Source organism: Cucumis sativus, chromosome 6 (assembly GCF_000004075.3).
Source record: "Cucumis sativus cultivar 9930 chromosome 6, Cucumber_9930_V3, whole genome shotgun sequence".
In the NCBI taxonomy this organism is placed as follows: domain Eukaryota; kingdom Viridiplantae; phylum Streptophyta; class Magnoliopsida; order Cucurbitales; family Cucurbitaceae; genus Cucumis; species Cucumis sativus.
The window spans coordinates 18,796,728-18,815,452 of record NC_026660.2 but is presented as its reverse complement, the minus strand read 5'-3'; the positions used below and the strand labels follow the sequence as shown (position 1 = coordinate 18,815,452).

At 30.5% G+C, this 18,725-nt stretch overlaps 2 protein-coding genes across 2 annotated transcripts; one reads left to right on the top strand and one right to left on the bottom strand.

Moving 5' to 3' along the window:
• Positions 1 to 1,435: 1,435 nt before the first annotated feature.
• Positions 1,436 to 2,314, top strand: LOC101203511 (probable calcium-binding protein CML44). The gene has a single exon (XM_004149390.3). It carries the CDS (start codon positions 1,608 to 1,610, stop codon positions 2,103 to 2,105), a length of 498 nt encoding a protein of 165 aa, XP_004149438.1. The 5' UTR covers positions 1,436 to 1,607; the 3' UTR covers positions 2,106 to 2,314.
• Positions 2,315 to 13,148: 10,834 nt separating this feature from the next.
• LOC101203269 (tetratricopeptide repeat protein 33) lies at positions 13,149 to 17,256 on the bottom strand. The gene is made up of 5 exons (XM_004149389.3): positions 16,857 to 17,256; positions 15,227 to 15,365; positions 14,906 to 14,937; positions 13,876 to 13,962; positions 13,149 to 13,549 (listed from the first exon to the last, which is right to left on the bottom strand). Exons 1-5 carry the CDS (start codon positions 17,100 to 17,102, stop codon positions 13,406 to 13,408), a joined length of 648 nt encoding a protein of 215 aa, XP_004149437.1. The 5' UTR covers positions 17,103 to 17,256; the 3' UTR covers positions 13,149 to 13,405.
• Between the last annotated feature and the right edge of the window lie 1,469 nt (positions 17,257 to 18,725).

Genomic DNA, 18,725 nt, shown 5'->3' with positions numbered 1-18,725 from the left:
CAAACCCTCCAATACATATTTGAAACTTAGACTCATGGCTCTTCATGCCCATAAAGGATTGCTGTCTCTTGTGTTTTCTTCATACATAGAGCTATAACAACCCCACCTCAAAAATAGCCTTTACTTTCTTCTTTTTTTTGAGGGTTCATTAATTTTCTAAACCGCCCTCTTAATTTCAACCACAACTGTATATTCTTCTGTCAAATTGTATATTAGAATAGCAAAAAATGAGAATTATAAATTTCCATTGACTGTAGGGAGATTTCCTGGAAAGTGGAAGATGAGAGGCCTTTCTTGTTTAATATATTAGTTTTAGCAAAAGAAAAGACGGCTTGTGGTTGTTGTAGCTCCAACTAAATTACATATAACTACACTCCAAAAAACAAATATTTTCTTTTATAAAAACTTCAAATTTACTCTAGATTAAAACTCTCCTAAAATTTGGAAACCAAATTCACAAGCAAGATTGGTAGGTTTATTTACCTTAGTTTAAAACTTTTTTATGATTTAGTCATTTCTGTAAACTTATCTATTAGTAACTTTTTTGCCATGTGAAATACCATTTTTTACCTCCTTTCTTCAAATCCTCAACAAATTGTGAGTTGCTTCTCTCCCTCCTATAAACTTGTCTTAAAGTATAATTGGAGTTGGAAGGTCAATTAATAAAAGTTAGAAGATTGTTTGATAAAAGTTAAAAGATCGTTTAACAAAACTTGTTAATTGTTAAATAAAAATTGGAAGATTTACTTGATAAAAGTTGGAAAATGTTCGATAAAAGTTGAAGTTGAGAGATTGTTTAACAAAATTCGAGTTAGTTAATAGTTGCTGTCAATAGTGGTTTCTAGAAAAATGGTTTTATTTGGAAAACAATGAAAAGTGATTTCTTTGGTGGGAACCGACAACAAAAATTGGACATATCTGACAAAAAGATCTAAGAGGTTTATGTTAATTGGTCGGTTGTCCATCAAATTTTAATATACAAAACAATCCATTCATTACATATTTAAGTGTTTAATTTAAAAAATAAATTATTTTTAAAAAAAATATTGGAAAGATACTCAAAATATATTTTTGAATAAATTTTAGAAAAAAAGTTTAAACAAAAATGAATTTTGTTTAAAAGTATCTTTTTCCTAATTCAATGTAAAAGGACTTAGATCCGATTCATTCCAAAATTAATGGAATCTGGCCAATGAAAAAAAAATGAAAGAAAGTAATCACAAAGTGGGTCAGTTCTGGAAAACTCTAATTTGTCAAAATTGATCAAAATATCTCCAATTTTTCTACAAATTCTCAATAAAAAGAAGCTTCAGAATTCCTATTCTTTGTAGATCCAACGGACAATATTAGAGCTGACCATTGAATTCGATCTAATAGGATTAAGACTTGTACGGTACTCATCAATGATAATGAAAGTAGAAACTTCTAGTAAATTTCACCCTTTCTTTAATTTCAAAATTCTCCTCTTTGCCTTGTCTATAAAGTCTTATATAACCCTTCACCATTCATTGACAACAAATAGCTCCACACACATATTATATATTTTGGTAATAAACTTTCTCGTCTGTGTTTACATTTCAATTCAAAACCAAAGAAACAAAAACACCATGCCTCCAATTAGCTCCAAAGACTTGCACAGGATCTTCAAGAAGCTAGACAAGAATTGTGATGGCCTCATTTGCCTTCAAGAGCTCAACTGGCTCTTGGATAGCATTGGCATCCAATTAACCATGGAGGAGTTGGAATCATTTCTAGAGAGACCAAGCCTTGACTTCGACGAGTTCTTGTTCTTTTACGAGTCAATATCCAAGCAAAACAAAGGTGAGTGCAAAGGGGGTGTGGCAGGGTGTGTGCAAGATAATGATAATGATCAGGGTCAGGATGATATGGAGATTGTATATTTGGCTTTTAAAGTGTTTGACATGAATGGTGATGGCTTCATTTCCTGCGACGAGCTCGAAAACGTGTTGGTGAAGCTCGAGCTTTGGGATGCAAGTAGAAGCGATGTAGATTATTGTAGAAGCATGATCCGAGCTTATGACACCAATTTGGATGGAAAGCTGGATTTTGAGGAGTTTAAGAACATGATGTTGCTCACAACATAGTTCTTCTTTTAGAGTTTCAGAAAAGACTAGAAAAAAATATCCCCTTTGTTATATTGTTGTTAGATAGAGATGGAGTTTGGTCCGTTTATTTACATGTACAATTTGAGAAGCTGGGAAGCTTCAAGAATAAAAATTTTGGTCATGGAGTTCATGTAATTATATTTTTGGTGCTCCAATAAAATAATGCATTTCCACTCTCCTTTAATTTATATAGGATCAATGACTATGGTCTTGTGTGTGTATATATCTATATATAATATGTGTGTGGATACAATTTCTCTTTTTTTATCTTTCTCTAACCTTTTGAATCAAATAATGAACCTTATACTTGTCGATTCAATGGATTGCAATATCTTCATTTGAAAGTGTTCCAACTTTTATTTTTGATTTTAAACTTAGTTTGCGAATACTACTTTATCTATTAGTTATTTGTAGTTATTCGGTTTAAGTAAAATGTTCTCAAAATTTAAGTATTATTTTTTCATAATCTTGGTGCGTTTTAAAGTTATTTTAAAAAAAACTAAAATAAACCCGAGTTATGTCTAAAACATTGAATAGGGTTACGAAGTCGAGTTAATATGTTTAGAGTTAGGTTATCAATAAATTTTTAAAAGAGAAAAAAAAGAGGAATATGAGATTTCTTAGTCAATGTACTACAAACTTTAATAGGTGAATACTAAATGCCATTGACGTTGAATTATTTAACATTAACTTATAAATGGGTGGAATCAAATTAAATATTTCTAAAATTTCAAAACTAAACAAAATAGTTTTTAAAATTTTAATTATTTTGTTTTTGAAATTTAGTTTAGGATCCAATTCTATTTTAAGACATGCAAGAGAGTTGTAAAAAAAGCAATATAATTTTATCAAAATTGAAAATGAAAACAAATTACTATCAAATGTAATTTCTTTTAGGAAAACAACAAACAAACCATACAAAAAACGATAAGAAAAATTATTTACAAAGAATGGAGGAAAACCAAGACAGAATTCCAACACCAACCCTTCTCTCTTCTTCAGGGCAAGAAGAAGGGGGTGTGAACAAAACAAACCTCTTAAATAATCAATCAAATGAGTTATTATGGTAAGACGGTGAACCACACGATTTGCATTTCAAATATCAATTGAAATCTAACACCTAAGTGTGACGAACTCTCAATCTTAACTACAAATTGTCACTCAACTTTGAAAAGTCCAATCTACCATGTCATAGCGCATAAATTAATAGGATCAAAAAAATTAGATTCAACAATAACATGATATAATATTTTAGACATTGTTGAACTGAGACACCCGACACTAGAGTCCTTTGATCAATGCATAAAGGCTTTAAAATATTTGATAGGCCACACCTCTTTTGAATCGACTTGCAACCGACAAGGATGAGTGATCCAGAGTAATCACAAACAATCCAACCAAACCACCCATTCCATCTCTATCAACCCAAGGCATTGAAGTTTAGCTTCCACACACTCAATAATAGGCATGGTCCAAAAATCATGACTCACTTGATTTTCCCTCCTAACTGAGACCTAAACGACTCAGAGTGCAAGAAAATTCTTCTAAACAACACACATCCCTAATCGAGCTAGCTAGGGTTACTTCGCTTCACCATATTTTTGCAATTCCACACCATGTTCCTGCAAGAGCATGGTCTTAACTTCCGATTTTGCCTCATCAAGCTTAGAAATAAAGTTGTCACAACAGTTTGTCGGGTTCTAACAACTTCTAAAACAACCAACAAAACTAGATAAGTATGGCCAGTGGTTTTCACGTATTTCTAGCCAAATAGACAAAGGAGGTGAGTATTAATCCCTCTTTTAGCAATGTTAATTAGAGTAGGGAGGGAGTCGGAGACATTCTTCCACATAGTGATTTTCACTCTCGGAGCACATCAAGCTTCCAAAACTAACTTTTAGAAAGGTTTAAATACCCAAAGGGTGTCAAAGTCAAACTCGCTAAACGGCTCTCTCAAATTTATGGCTAATTTGTAGACCATTCTTAACTCGACTTGTGTTATATAAAAAAAAACACTAATTATATCATTGAAATTTATTTAGAAAAGTGAGAAAAATAAAGAAAAATTAAATAATAAATTTAAGATGGACAAGGTCAAGATGATGACACAAAATGCAACACCAAAAAATTTAAGGTAATTTAGTTACTTAATTATCTTGAATAATTTATATTAGATTATTGTGAGTGTTAGATTAATTGAAATTGAAAGTTAAAAGAATTTATTTGGTGTAATGTGTTAGATTATATTTAGTATATATATATATATGGGTATATATATTTAATTAAAAATTTTAAAATTTGATGGAGAATATTATTAATTATATACTTTTTGTTATATAATTAATAAGAAAAATTGATAATTATATATTGAAAAAAGATGAAGAAATTAATTAGGTACGGAAGAGAAGGACATTTATTATATATGTTTATTTAAAGAAAATGAATTAAATAATAATAAAGTATTATTAATTTTATTATTATTTCTTCATCAATTAGGGTTTATGTGTATGACATAAAAAACCCTATTTATCTTCTCCATTGTTCTCTGAATGTGGCCTGTTTGAGTTGCTTCGCCTAACCTCATTCAAACTCGTTATGTGTTGTACTTTGTTCGGTGAGTTTAGGTGAGTGTTTAAGTTGCTTCGTCTAACCTCATTCGAACTCGTTCTGTGTTGTACTTTGTTCGGTGAGTTTAGGTGAGTGTTTTGGTATTTATAGGGGACTTTAATATCCATTAATGATTAATTGAGACTCTAAATTAAATTATCATTCGATTAATCGTTGGATTTTAGCTTTATCAAGTTTAATTGGAATTTTAATTTCTTTTGGGCAAGTTGGTAAACCAGGTGAATTAAATTAATAATTACAATTGGCAAAAATATTAAATTAATCATTACTATTCACACGAGATTTCGGAGAAATGTATTTTGTGGAATTGAACTTTGTATATTGATGAATATAGCGGGTACAATCTCTAGTATTTAGTCATTTGATGCTTTCTCTCGAATACATGTTAAAACTTAGAACTTCTTGATATTCGGTTTTCAGGATGTTGTAGTTGTAAGTCGATTTGAACTTCGATTTTCTGGAATCCAAGAAAGTTTAATCTTCCAAGTCTTCTTCCAAGTTTTCAATTTCTCAGAAGTTGTTGATGAACTTGCACGTCTTGAGAGCTTGTAGAAGTTTGAATTTCAATTCAATTCTTATTTCAGAGTTTCAATTCTTCGTTCAACCAAAGACCCCCTTAAATGAGTGGCAAAAGTCTCTATTCATAGAGAAACTTCCTGGACTTTGGTGGGCTTGGGCCTATTTGCCTATTGGGTTTGAACTTGGGCTTAGACCCAGTTTCTTAGCGGGCTCAGGTCCCTTTATTTGGTTTGATTTTTCATCCGGGCTTGCATTGGGTTGGATATGAGAAAACTTTAACCAAAATCCAATCAAATTATAATCACCACCATTATGTTTTGATGACATGACAAAATTTAATTGGTCAAAATTTCTTTCTCAACAATTACAATAGGCAAATTTGTTAAATTAATTTTAGTTATACATCGAGTAAAATTGTGATTTTGTTTGCAATCTCAAAATATATTGAAACAAAAATTGAACAAATTTTGAAATATACGAAAGAAATTAATGGTACATCGAGACAAAGTTAAAGTAATGAGTATTCAACTTTACTAATAACTTAAATCGGGTTGTTCATTTTTTTCTATTTGTCTTTTTTTTTCTACTTTTCAAAAAAATTGATTTATTTGGTAACGGTAAGTGTTTCATCAAACTGGCCATGTATCCATTTTTTTTTCACATTCTTTAGCTCTAGAGATATCCAAGAGGTGAGGTGGGGTGGGGCAGAGCCGGGAGGCCACTTAATGTCCCTGTCCCTATTTCATTTTCCAATTTCATCAACTTTTTCGTGGAGAAATGTTGCTCGTTTTTTTTAAAAGCTAATTAATCTCATTTTTCAATCGTGATCTACTTCAAATATATATACATTTTCAATAGAATATTATCAATTTTCTTATTTAAAACAATTAAAATGTCAAATTCTCACCACTTAAAAAAATAAAATTTCAATTATTAGAAGAAACATTTAAAAATTCATCTTTAAAATTAAAAAATCTATAAAAGAAAAGTTATAAGTATTCTAACAAGTTTTTATATCATGTTTTTTAAGACACAACACCATATTTTTTTTAAAAAAAAGTTTACAAATTATCAAGTCAAGACACAAAATAAATATTTTTTTAGAAAATTCACAAAATAGAAATGGAATTAGTGAAAAAATAAATAAGGAAATGGAATAGAGAAAAAGAATGAAAGAAATAATATCAGAATATGTATTCGTTTTTACTCATTTAAAATTTCAGCCAATTAAATTTTGTCACGTCATCGCAACAAAATTGCGATAATTATAATTTGATTAGATTTTGAATAATTAAGTTTTCTCATATTTAATCCAATGTAAGTTCGGATGAAAAATCGAGCCAAACAAGGAGTTCGAGTCCGCCAAGAAAATGGGCACAAGTCCAAGCTCAAGCCCAACAGGCAAATGGGCTCACGCTCAAGTCCAATAAAAGAATGAACCCAAGTCCAAACCCAATAAGCAAATGGGCCCAAGCCCAGACCTAATAGAAAAGTGGACTCAAGCCCATGAAATTTCTCTATAAATAGAGACATTTGCGACTTATTTAAGGGAGTCTTTGATTGAAGGAAGAATTGAAACTTTGAATTACTGAAGCTACGAAGAATTGAAAATTCAAACTTCTACAAGCTGTCAAGACGTGCAAGTTCGTATCAATCTTAAAATCAACAACTTCTGAAAGATTGAAGACTTGAAATATCAAACTTTCCTTGAATTCCCAAAGATCAAAGCTCAAATCGACTTGCACCTACAACATCCTGAAGATCAAGAAATTCTAAGTTTTAACTTGTATTCGAGAGAAAGCATCAAATGAGTAAATATTAAAGATTGTATATGTTATATTCACAATATACAAAGTTCTCAACTCCACAAAATACATTTCTTCGAAATCAGGTGTGAACACGTATTATTAAATAAGTTTATAAATAAATATTTATATCTATATTTAATTATATATATATATATATATATATGTATATTTAAATATATTTTTGTTCGGGACGGTGTGGGGGATTGAGGCGGGGTCGGGAACGTACTACCTATCCCCAATCCAGTGTTGCTAATGAAGAAAAAAAATTCTCCACTCCCTCCCCGTGTATTCGAGAATTGCCCTCCCCGTTTGAGATGAATCCCACAGGTTAAATATAATGGACATCTGTGCTTGCCTCTCAATTTAGGTGGAACATAGCTTTAGTGAATGGTGGCAAGTTTTAATATAATCAATTAAGTTTGAGTATTGTTGTAGGGTTTGTATTAATTAGTAGTTTGAGTATGGCCATAGTTATTAATGCCTTACTTTATCTACATATAGTCTAATTTAAAACTACTTGTACTCCTATCTAAGTATAAACAATTATAGAGAAAATACTTAAAAAAAGAAAGTACTAACCAAATTGTCCAATGATTAATTAATTTGATAAATGGACTAAATTAATTAGACAAGAAGTAACCTTGAAATGTTAAAGGTATAGAAACTAAAACTACATATTTTAACCATAGATTTATTGTTTATTTCTCAATTTGAGCATTAACTTATGTTTTATTTCAATCTAAATATAATAGAGACGTAGAGGTAAATAGTACTAAAAATATTACATATAAATTAGAGATGGTTTTAAGAATAGGCACATGAGAATCTTCATGTTAACACAACCGCCAATTGTAACAACCAACTTCACATTGTAATCCTTCACCGGTCCTGCTTTTGCCTTCTTTTATACAATTTTTTCCTTGTCTCTTCTGAAACAAATGTAACAGTTGGGCCAATCATAACTAACTCTACTCACTTCCAATTTCGTGTTTTCAAGTCACTCACGAATTGACATGAGACTTTATAGTTCAGTCTAAATAATTTATAGGTAAGTAGTTCTAAAAATTAATAAATTTATTGAATTTCCTACCACAGTTGTCCTCTACGAGATTTCATTGTAATATCATAACTTAAACAACCTAACAAGTTTACTTAAGATTCATAAATTATTTCAAAAATTAATAAAATATATATAAAACAAATGAACTAATACAATAAATAAGAAAAAAAATTAAAATATGAAAATCAAATGCATAAACATAAAATAACACACTTGAAAAGATAATAAAATAAGTTAGAAAAAGAAGTCAGGTAGAGTTAAAAAAAAAATTATTTTAAAAATTAAAATAAAAAATAAGATTAATTTTAAATATTAAAACAAATGAATATAAATAAAATAAACAACTTAAAAAGAAAAAAAAAACAATAATTACCTCACAAGCTATATAAAAAGAGGTTGAAAAGAAGGAAAAAATTAAAATTGAACAAATTAAAAAGATAGAAGTTGAAATAATTAAAAAGTTTAAAAAATTAAGTTTATGTTTTATAAAAATAAAAAGTAATAAAATAAATGATGTTAAACAAGCTGGTAGCTTTAATTTAGACGAGGAAGAGTAATGTATAGTTATTATTTTTTTAATTATTATTTCTTAGATTGTTAAAAAGTTAAAAAAAATTAAGTTGAAGTTTATGGATTTTCGTACTAACATCACTAAATAGTTATATATATATTATAAAAATGATAAAGTTGAAAGGAGCTCGAGTCCCCAGACCTATACTAAATATGTCGATGTTTTAAGTCTAAGTTTCTCTATTATTTTATGAAGAATTGGACCTCATGGATGTATTGCGTACAACAATGGATAATGCATCTCCCAAGCAGTTCTATATGTTTTCACCAATGTATTTTGGTATGTACGTACGTTTTGATAATTGGCACACAACACTCATTTCTTTGATTCTTACTTTTTGATTCCATCTTCTGTGTTGAGAAAAAGTGCTTGTGAGGATGATACTATTTCGAATAATACTTATGTTCTACACCATCATATGGTATCTCACACAGTATTGATCAAAAGAAGACCATTCCAATTTTGTTCAATGTTTTCAAATTCATTGCTTAAGTTCAATATGTTTTTTCTTTTTTTTTTATAGATTACATTATCGATTTTTATATTTTAATATTAATATCGAAGTATCATATTACAATATATATTAAATAATGTTTTATTTTATCTAAATTTTAATTATGATACATTGGATGTGCCCCTTCAAGTCTAGAGTTCAATTTTTATCTTTTGCAACTATTTTCACAAAATAGATTTTATTCAAAAAATCAATAATTTTCTTTCTCCAAAGATCAAATTTTTTCCTAAATTTTAAAGATGAAATCAAAAAGAGAAAAAAAATCTAATTAAAATAAGCAGTCATTTGTTATCTAACAAATGTTTAGAAAAAAAATGTAACAAATTCGGTAATCTAAACTTCCACTCTCTCTAACAATATTTCATTAAAAATATATTATTCTTTCTTTTTTTCTTTTCTTTTTTGATGCAATTTTTAAATTCACATATTTACATTACAAAAAATAATGTGAAAATTGTCGTTCTTTCTTTATTGTTACAAATGTAATGAATGTTATTAGAGCATCAATGAAACATTAGAGATATTTTTTAAACATTTTTTAGTGTGTTTGGTGCCCATGCATGAAATTTATGGATCTGCCACTGACTACAAGATGACTTACATGATCTTACAACATTAATTTAGTTGTTAAGAGAACTTGTACAATGTTAAAATACTAGTTGGATTAAGTAGGTGATCACATTATGGATTGAACCCCATGACTTCTTAATTATTTATCAATATATAATGTCTCATTCTATTACTATGTCAATCCATGATGGTTTCAACATGTTTTTATCCAAATTATTTTTGAATTTTGTGATAAAGCATTTTTGTAGGCTTCCACAACTGCACCATACCCGCAACAAACCAATAAAATTTTTCAAGTATTTAAACAATTTCAAGAATTTAGAAATTTCATCAAATTCATCGATTTTATCAATTCAACCATTTCAATAGGTTTAAATTTTTCTACAACAATCAAAATCACAATTTCACTCGTTATTATCACAATTTCAATAATTTAAACCCTAACATATTACAATTTTAAAAATTTCATTACAGTAATTTGATTCATACAATTCAAGATACATTTTAATTAAAAAATGTTAACACTTTCCATTTATAATCTATAATAAACATACATACCATAACAATTTCAATTTCAATTTAATTTAACTTATTCATACAACAAATTTAATAATAAACCTACGTAGGATATACAATCTACAAATTATACATACAATAATATATAATTATTTAGAAATGATAAAAAAAAATACAAAATACAACATTTTTATCGGTAGAGACGACGAACTAAGTGAACGACGATAGGAGGATGGACGGTGGCTGACAAACACTCGACGGATAGCGGCGAATGGCGGCACGACGGACGTCTCGATCTTCTCGTTCATCTATCTGCTTTCTTTTTTCTTTCGTTGTTCTGTGTTCTTATTAAAATAATTAAGGTTTTCGCTACGCACCCCGAACGTTGGCAAAAGGTTTGTCATAACGATTTAAATAATGTTAGACCTTTGTCGATGTGGTCAACGCACGTTGGCTTAGCTGACCAATGTCGATGCCATGCATGTAGACGTCACGGTTGATCCACATTTTTAATAATATTTTTCAATTTCCACGATGTCATGGTCTCCCACATCGCCGTTATTGGAGCAATAGCGACGCGTACATGCATGATGTCATGGAAAGTTAATATTATTTTTAAAATAAAACGCTTGAACAACGTCACGTCATGTATGGCCTCGTGGAAGCCTCATGCTATTGCGGCATCTTCATGTGTACCCAATGACTACCCAGTGCGTCAGCATAAACCTTTTCTTACAATGTCTTTTATCTCGATACCTAGTTCTACGTCAAAAGATCCATGATATTTTTAAAACTAATATTTATAGAATCACACCCATCAAGATTATGTTTAAATTGTGAGAATAACATAATGTTATGATATCAGATATCAGAGCAAGAGATTAATTAGTATGGCAGCTTCGTCGTCAGAAAATAAGGTTTGAGGGTCCATGGAAACAAATGGTGGTAACATCGACACAAACGACAAGAACACGAGCACCAGCGTTATTCTCAGCAAGATCAGTAGGTAAACGAAGGGCAGTGCCAGCTACAAAACAACCTCTTGGTTATATAACATGAATTTTTTTGTGGAGTTGTCAAGTCCAAGAAGCTTAGAGAGAGATGGCAATCAGACCCAGGAATGGAGTTGGTTGAAGCAGTGCAAAGTATGAGATGTGTATAATATTTGATATTATTATATTGGTTGACCCCATTCTTGAATACAATCATGGTTTCCAAAGCTGCTTCTTCTTGCATCATTTCTTGGTGAGCATCCAGTGATGGAGCTCCATGTTTGCACATATTAGGGTTTATTGCTTTTAATATCTCTTCATTCAAATGTAAGTGACGTTTCTTTATATTCCACTTCTCAACTATTATACATATATGTATGAAAATACATGTTGATTACAAGGCAATGCAAAGTGAGATTTAGAGAGAAAAAAATAGTTAACTTTATTTTCATATCTCTATCTCATTATTTTATTCGTTATTTGTCATTATCCTAGGTGTAGAGTCAAATTCTTGAATTGAATGTGACTCAATTTTGCAATTATCCATTTTAAATGCATTGCATCTTTTGGACCTTGAAATATATTTTAAATTTTGCAGGCATGGGATGGAGTTTCTCATTAATGACAAATTTTTTAATCTTTATGTTTTTTGAAAAAGAAAATTATGTAGCATATAATATTTCAATTACAGTGTATTTGGAGTTGAGGTGAATAATTATATTTTTCATATTAGATAGGGACATTTGAGAAATTGTTTCATTTATTTATTTTTTAAATTTTTATGATTTGCTATTCTAACAATTTAAAATTATTTTTACTATTTTCTCAAACTAAAACTCATACTTTGTTGTTCTTCTTAATAGTTCAATTAAAACCAAATACAACCCATTAAACACTATCTTAATGTTAAAAAAAAAATACTAAATAACGTTTACTTAAACAAATACAACTACTTTGTTAACTTTTAATGCTAAATTTTTGTTGATGTTTACTTATAACATAAACATTTTCCTGATGTTCGAGACAATTTTAACTAAACGAGAACGATAGATCAAATTGGCCCATACAAAAAAAAATCAAAATCGCGGATTTTAGCAATCAAAGCCTTGCCAAATACAAACAACTAAAAACAAGTGGGAAAATCAATTAAAAAAAAATACACATACGCATTTCTATAAAAGTTGTCAAAATCTTAGGGCAAACTTGACCGAGATCATGACAATTTTTAAGGACTAACACTTTACACCTACATGTCATGAGATTAGGATTTTTAGTTGCATTTTGTGTAAAACCTCATAACATTCTTGGAACCCTAGAATGCAATAAGAAAAAAATGCAAGGTATCCAAATTTGGGACCTTCTTCATTCAATTTTGACAGAGATTTGTCCTTTTTTTTTTTTTTGGCACATGGGATGAAATTCTTGAGATTCATTGAATGAAACCAAATTTAAAAAATAAAAACACAAAACATACCAAAAAAAAAAAATGAACGGTATATAACCCAAATTTCTCAATTTTTGAAATGCCTCCTAGACCATTTTGGGGCGTAGATTTAGAGTGATTTTGATTGCAAAAAAAAAGTAAAAATTAAATCGAGATGTGGACATTGATTTGTAAACGTGAAGATGAGTTATTTAAATCAGAGATATCTTCGTCATTTTACAAGATAAGGTAATTTGAATTTTAAATGTTTACAATACAATCTCGATGTTCATCTCACCCAAAATGGATCGAGAAGCATATCAACGACTTTTCATAAAGATGAAAACTAAGAATATGTTTGGTTTCACTTTCTAAGTGTTCAAGTGCAAGAAGAAAAAAAATGTTATAAACACTTTGAAAATCAGTCAAAACGCAGCCTAAAAGTAGTTATTTTAGACCATTTCCCTGTTTAGGTACTTGTATTATTTTTTTTTTCATAGTTTCAGTTTAAAAAACACACAGGACTGATTTGTAAACTAAATAAACCTGAGTAAATACGGCATTTTCTTTTCTTTTTTTCGGAATACACATACACGATGCTTTTGATCATGGGGAAACTCAACCCTGCTTTAAGAACCTAAATTACAAACTACATCCGATCCTTTACCAGAATACACTTCATGAACCATCAGCATCGCTCAACTTCTCTCCCACCAAATAACGATTTTTAGAACTGCTCAACCCAGCTGAATGGAGCTGTTTTCGCCGCTTTATAAGACGCATTGCAGTTTGTCGGTCATCTTGAACATCCCCAGAATCAGGCTGCACAACAGAGCATTTTTGTTCAACATAAAATTAAGGTCTTATAGAGCAGAGTTTTAATGGACTTTGACCCTGTGTTGTTAGGGGTTTTGGTAATGATGCAAGGGACCAGTGCTTTAGACTGAGCCTAGCTCCCAAAATGATTGGTATACGGTTTCTATGGGAAACTAGTATGAGGGCTAAGATTTAAACTGACTATGCAAGCATACAAGACAGGCCAACCGAATCAGGGCAGCACAGAACAAGATATCTTATTCAGTAGGCTTAAGCAGAGTGTCAACGTTGGTATAAACACAAACGGATGAACATGCTAAAATCGGTGTTACCTTAATGGCCAGTGCTCTGTCAAAGCTTTCTATAGCACTATCTGGTTCCCCAAAGTTTAACTGTGCTCTACCAAGGGTGATCCACGCCTAATCATATTCAACATGAAAAAGGATAAAAAGCCAATTAAAAACTAACAAATGAGTCTAGCTTCTTCACATTCATTGAATCTAGGTAACCTGCATGATGAACGAAGAAATTTTAACTATTTCAAGTTATCAACAAATCATCTCAACAAGGAAAGCTGGTCAGCCAGACAATTGTGTTACAACTTACTGGATGTCCCTATGCAACAGAAACTTATCTTGAATGGAAGATCCTAGAAAGCTAACAGAAACATTGCATCAAATCCAACTAAATGATTTTTTATATATATCCGTCAACTTACGTGCGCTTCGACTAATCTCACGGGACAACTCGCCTAACCCAACAACATTTGGGTGTCAAAGACCCAACTAAATGATTTCTAAACACTGATGCTTGGATTTAGCAAATTGAATGCACAAGGCAGTGTCATGTAATCAGATCTATTAGAAATAAAATATAATTTCTTTCCTGCCTGCTATGTCTCTCAAGTTTTCACCCTTTCCTCGAGTAAACTTCCACCTTTACCTCCAAACCCCAACAAAAATTACAAAACATGTATCACTAATTCCCTTTAGCTCTTCTCCTCCACCTCCTTGTCATATTTCCTTGTGGTAATAAGCTGGAGTCTCAAGCTGAACATGATTTTGAGCATAAGCAAAAAGCATGTCTATTTTTGCACTTCAAAGTACAAAATAGATGTCTATTTTTGCTGGTTCAAAAAGGATTCATTCAAAACATTTAATAACAAGAAAAAGTAATCTACATGAATTCCGTACAAAGAGCTTTCTGATGGTCACTAAAAATATGAAGCGAATGAATACCCAGATGCAAGTTCTTAGCAGAAAATAGGCAATTAAACGGATGGAATCACCTGAGACAAAATGTGGAGTAAAAGGCGCATCAGAGATATTGGTATTGTATTGACAGTATAAGAATTAGTTGTACCTCAGCCCATGATGGATCTAAGTCAGTAGCTCCTGCAGATAGAGTTCAAATTCAAATACAGACCACCAGATAAAGTAATATAAAATGTCCAAAAACAAATTATAGAAAAGCAAGCTCCTTACAACCAAAAAAGGGAAAAAAAGCTTATGACTTCATCACTCAAATCAGAAACAAAATTTGATTGTACAGATAAAACTCATTAGTATGCCCATGCATATACCCTAAGAACCGATCACCAATTTCATTTCAAAATAGAGCTCTCCGACTAAAATGAAAATTTTAGACAATCGAAAAAAATAAAGGTAATTGAAAAGAACATACTGGTTGCAGCCTTCAAAGCACCCCAAGCTTCCCCAACCTCCAGTAGAACTTGTGCCTTTTGTTCATGTAAAACTGCATTTTCGGGCATCAAAGTAAGAGCAGTCTCCCATTTTCCCAGAGCCTCCCGGAATTTCCCACCCTAAAAAAGGAAAAAGCACATGGCCTTGGAGTATAATCGAAATATTCAACATCTAAATGTCAAAGCTTGAGGAAAATATCTATAGCAAAACATAAATGAAGGCCACTCCAAAAGCTTCATTTTTAAAGTAAATTCTCCAAGGAACCTGATAGAAAACCACTAAGAGTGATCTTATTCAATTAGTAAATTGAAGAACAATGAAGGAATTGACTGTGAGCCAATTCTATAACAGAAAAGCAAAATTACAGAAAAGAAAATGATAACTCCTTTCTGCTTCTCCTCTCTATCAAGAATGAAAACAGAAAACTCTCCAAAATGATCCCCCCCACATTCCATGATTCCCCTGCTATTTAAACCACCCTTTCCCTCCTAACTAACTGTCTGCCCCATTCCTAGCACTCACACTCCCATTACACGTGCATTCCCTTTCTTTCCTTTTCTACTATATTTTAATATAACTGGGGGTCTAAAAGAACCCAAAAATTTGTGACAAGCTCACGTTTGAGTCCAAAACTAACCTAATAGTCATTATGACCGGTAGCAAATAATAATATTTCTATGCACCAAATAGTCATGTGATCTGAATCATCTCTACACGTTCAATTGGAAACAATCTTGCTGGATTAAGAATTCCTTGTAAACCTTCGGTATAATACATCACATACAAATTTACAAAATGGCTTCTCAACTTCTCATAAGAGATAAACCTTATATCTTCTTTCATATAATATTTTAAGACCAAACAGCATAATTTAAAATGAAAATCCTCGAGAATGAAAACCACACCGTATGTTCATACAACAAACAAACTATTAATCCACCGATAGTTTCTTCAATATACGGAATAACACAATAGAAAATAAAAATAAAAACTTTAACTTAAGAACTGCAAATAGTTTCATTAAAAAATATAACCTACAACAAGGATTCATTTGCAATTAGGTTTGTTTTATAGTTCACTTGCAACATACATGATACATCAAGGGAGAAAATCAAAAGGTTTCTCCTGAGGTAGAGGATCAAGAAGCAAGCATGCAAGAAATTCCAATTCAACCAATGCAAGATCCAAAATTAGTCATTGTTTTTAAAGTGCTACTCAAATTTATCAACCCTCAATAACTACTTCCCTCTTTCAACAGTTTCCTAGAACTATAGGCTGATGATATTCACGTTCCGAAAAAATTGTTCATGAAGACTTTTTGTTGTTGCATTGCAAGAAACACCGCATACACGACTACGAGATGCTTTTTCGAATATTACTGTTGTGATCAACATTTGATTACTCAGTAACCATAAACCAGCAAGGTTGTTACAGAGTAACTCTTTTCCCTTCAATTCATCCCCATGGAGTTATCATTCTCCATGAACAAACAAATCTAACAATCAAAATTAGACAAAGTTGTAAAGCACAATTGAACAGAGAGTAATAGGTAAACAAGTTTGGGTAAAATGATCGAAGACTAACAATATATAGAAGGAAAACACATGTACCTCCGCAAGCGTATTGCCTTGAGCTTGAAATGATTCAGCGAGACGTTTGAGGTCTGAAAGGGAACGGTCTGAAGCTTCATCCTCACTCCGGTCTACCGGCTGGGCGGTTACTTCTTTAACTTGGGGATTAGCCCTATCGTCTTCCTCCACCACGCCAGGTACCTCAAAAGGAAGATTTGAACGGGTTGAAATAGTTGTAAGAGATCGCTTCTTACTATTGCCCTTGTTCTTCCATGTGAGCTTCATCGTCGTCTCCAACCATTCAGTACGAACACCGCATAACCTTTTCCCACTCAGAGGGAACCGGGAAGTTCTCTGTCAATACCGGGTCGGATCCCTTCATCGGACTCAAACTCCCAAACCTGATCCTACCCACCGTCCCAGCCCAAGCTCGATCCAATACGTTCTATCTTTCTCCCCTAAAATAATGAGATAACAGTCTAAGTGACAAAATAATATAGTACAATTTGGAAAATAACAAATTTTAAAAATAATTTAATTTTTTAGTAAAATCGAATATGTAGATTTTTTCTTTTTATAAATTTTCTATCAATTTTACTACTTCATAGTCTGCAACTCATTTTTTCAGTATTATTTGTGCAGCGTAAAATAATAGAATATCACATACCATATTTGCATATCATTAAATTTTATAATAAATTAAATAAATATTTATGTTTCATATTGATCTCATTTAATTAATATAGGCTAAATTCATGTCTTCAATTTATACAGATTATCGGATTTGTACACTTCAAATCAAATGCTTAACAAATTAGTTTTAATAATATCTATTTATTTCACACTATTTAATTCACACCACAAAATCATTGATAATATTATTTTCGTTTCATAACTTTTGCTTAATGAGGCCAAATATCATATATAGTGTACTTGCAAACTACAATCATTTGAAAAAATATTAACTATGATATTTTCGAGAATGATAATATTTTTCCAATATCTCTTAAATATATGCCTATAATTCATAATAATTTTTTGGATTTTTAGTATTTCAATCAAATTAATTAACATTTATTTATTTAATTCTTAAAAGATGTTTAATAAAGATTCCCCTAAAAAATTGCTAAAAGATTTTGAACCATTCGTTATTCATTAGATTTTATAATATTTTGAATTCAAATATTATGAAATATAATCCCTAAAATAATGACAATAACTAATTCAATATTTTTCATATGATTTATATTTCAAATTATTTTTTAAAAATTATTAGATAATAAATAGTACGTATGGTTAATATAAAAAATGATTATGAGAATTTCAACCATTCCCGAGTCATTATATTTCATCCACTACAATCGTGCTAATTATGATTATACACTTATTTTGGTTGATTTTTATTTTAAAAAAAAATTATTGTGCCTCTTGCATCGAATAATTATTTTTTCACCTTGTGTTTTTTAATTACGTTAATATTCATATTTATTTTAATTAGACATTTTATTTTATTTGTGGCATTTTATTTCCAATCATTCTTGCTATGCATATCTGAATCAAGAAGTATAATATGTGTTTATACTTTTTATGTAGGATAATATATGTTTTATAGATACGGTGTATTTGCATGATACAAATAATGAGACCAAATACCGTACAGTCACAGATACAGTATATTTGCAAATCGCAACCAATTTTGAGAAATGTGAACTAATTTATGATATTTTCAAAATTGACAAGATTTTTCCAAATATTTCCTAAATATATGCCTATAATTCATAACTAATTTTCAAATTTTTACTATTTAAATCAAATTAGTTAACATTTATTTATTTAATTCATAAAACTTATGTTTAATAAATATTTCTCCTAAAAGTTGAGAATTTTTCAACCATTTCTCGATCTAAT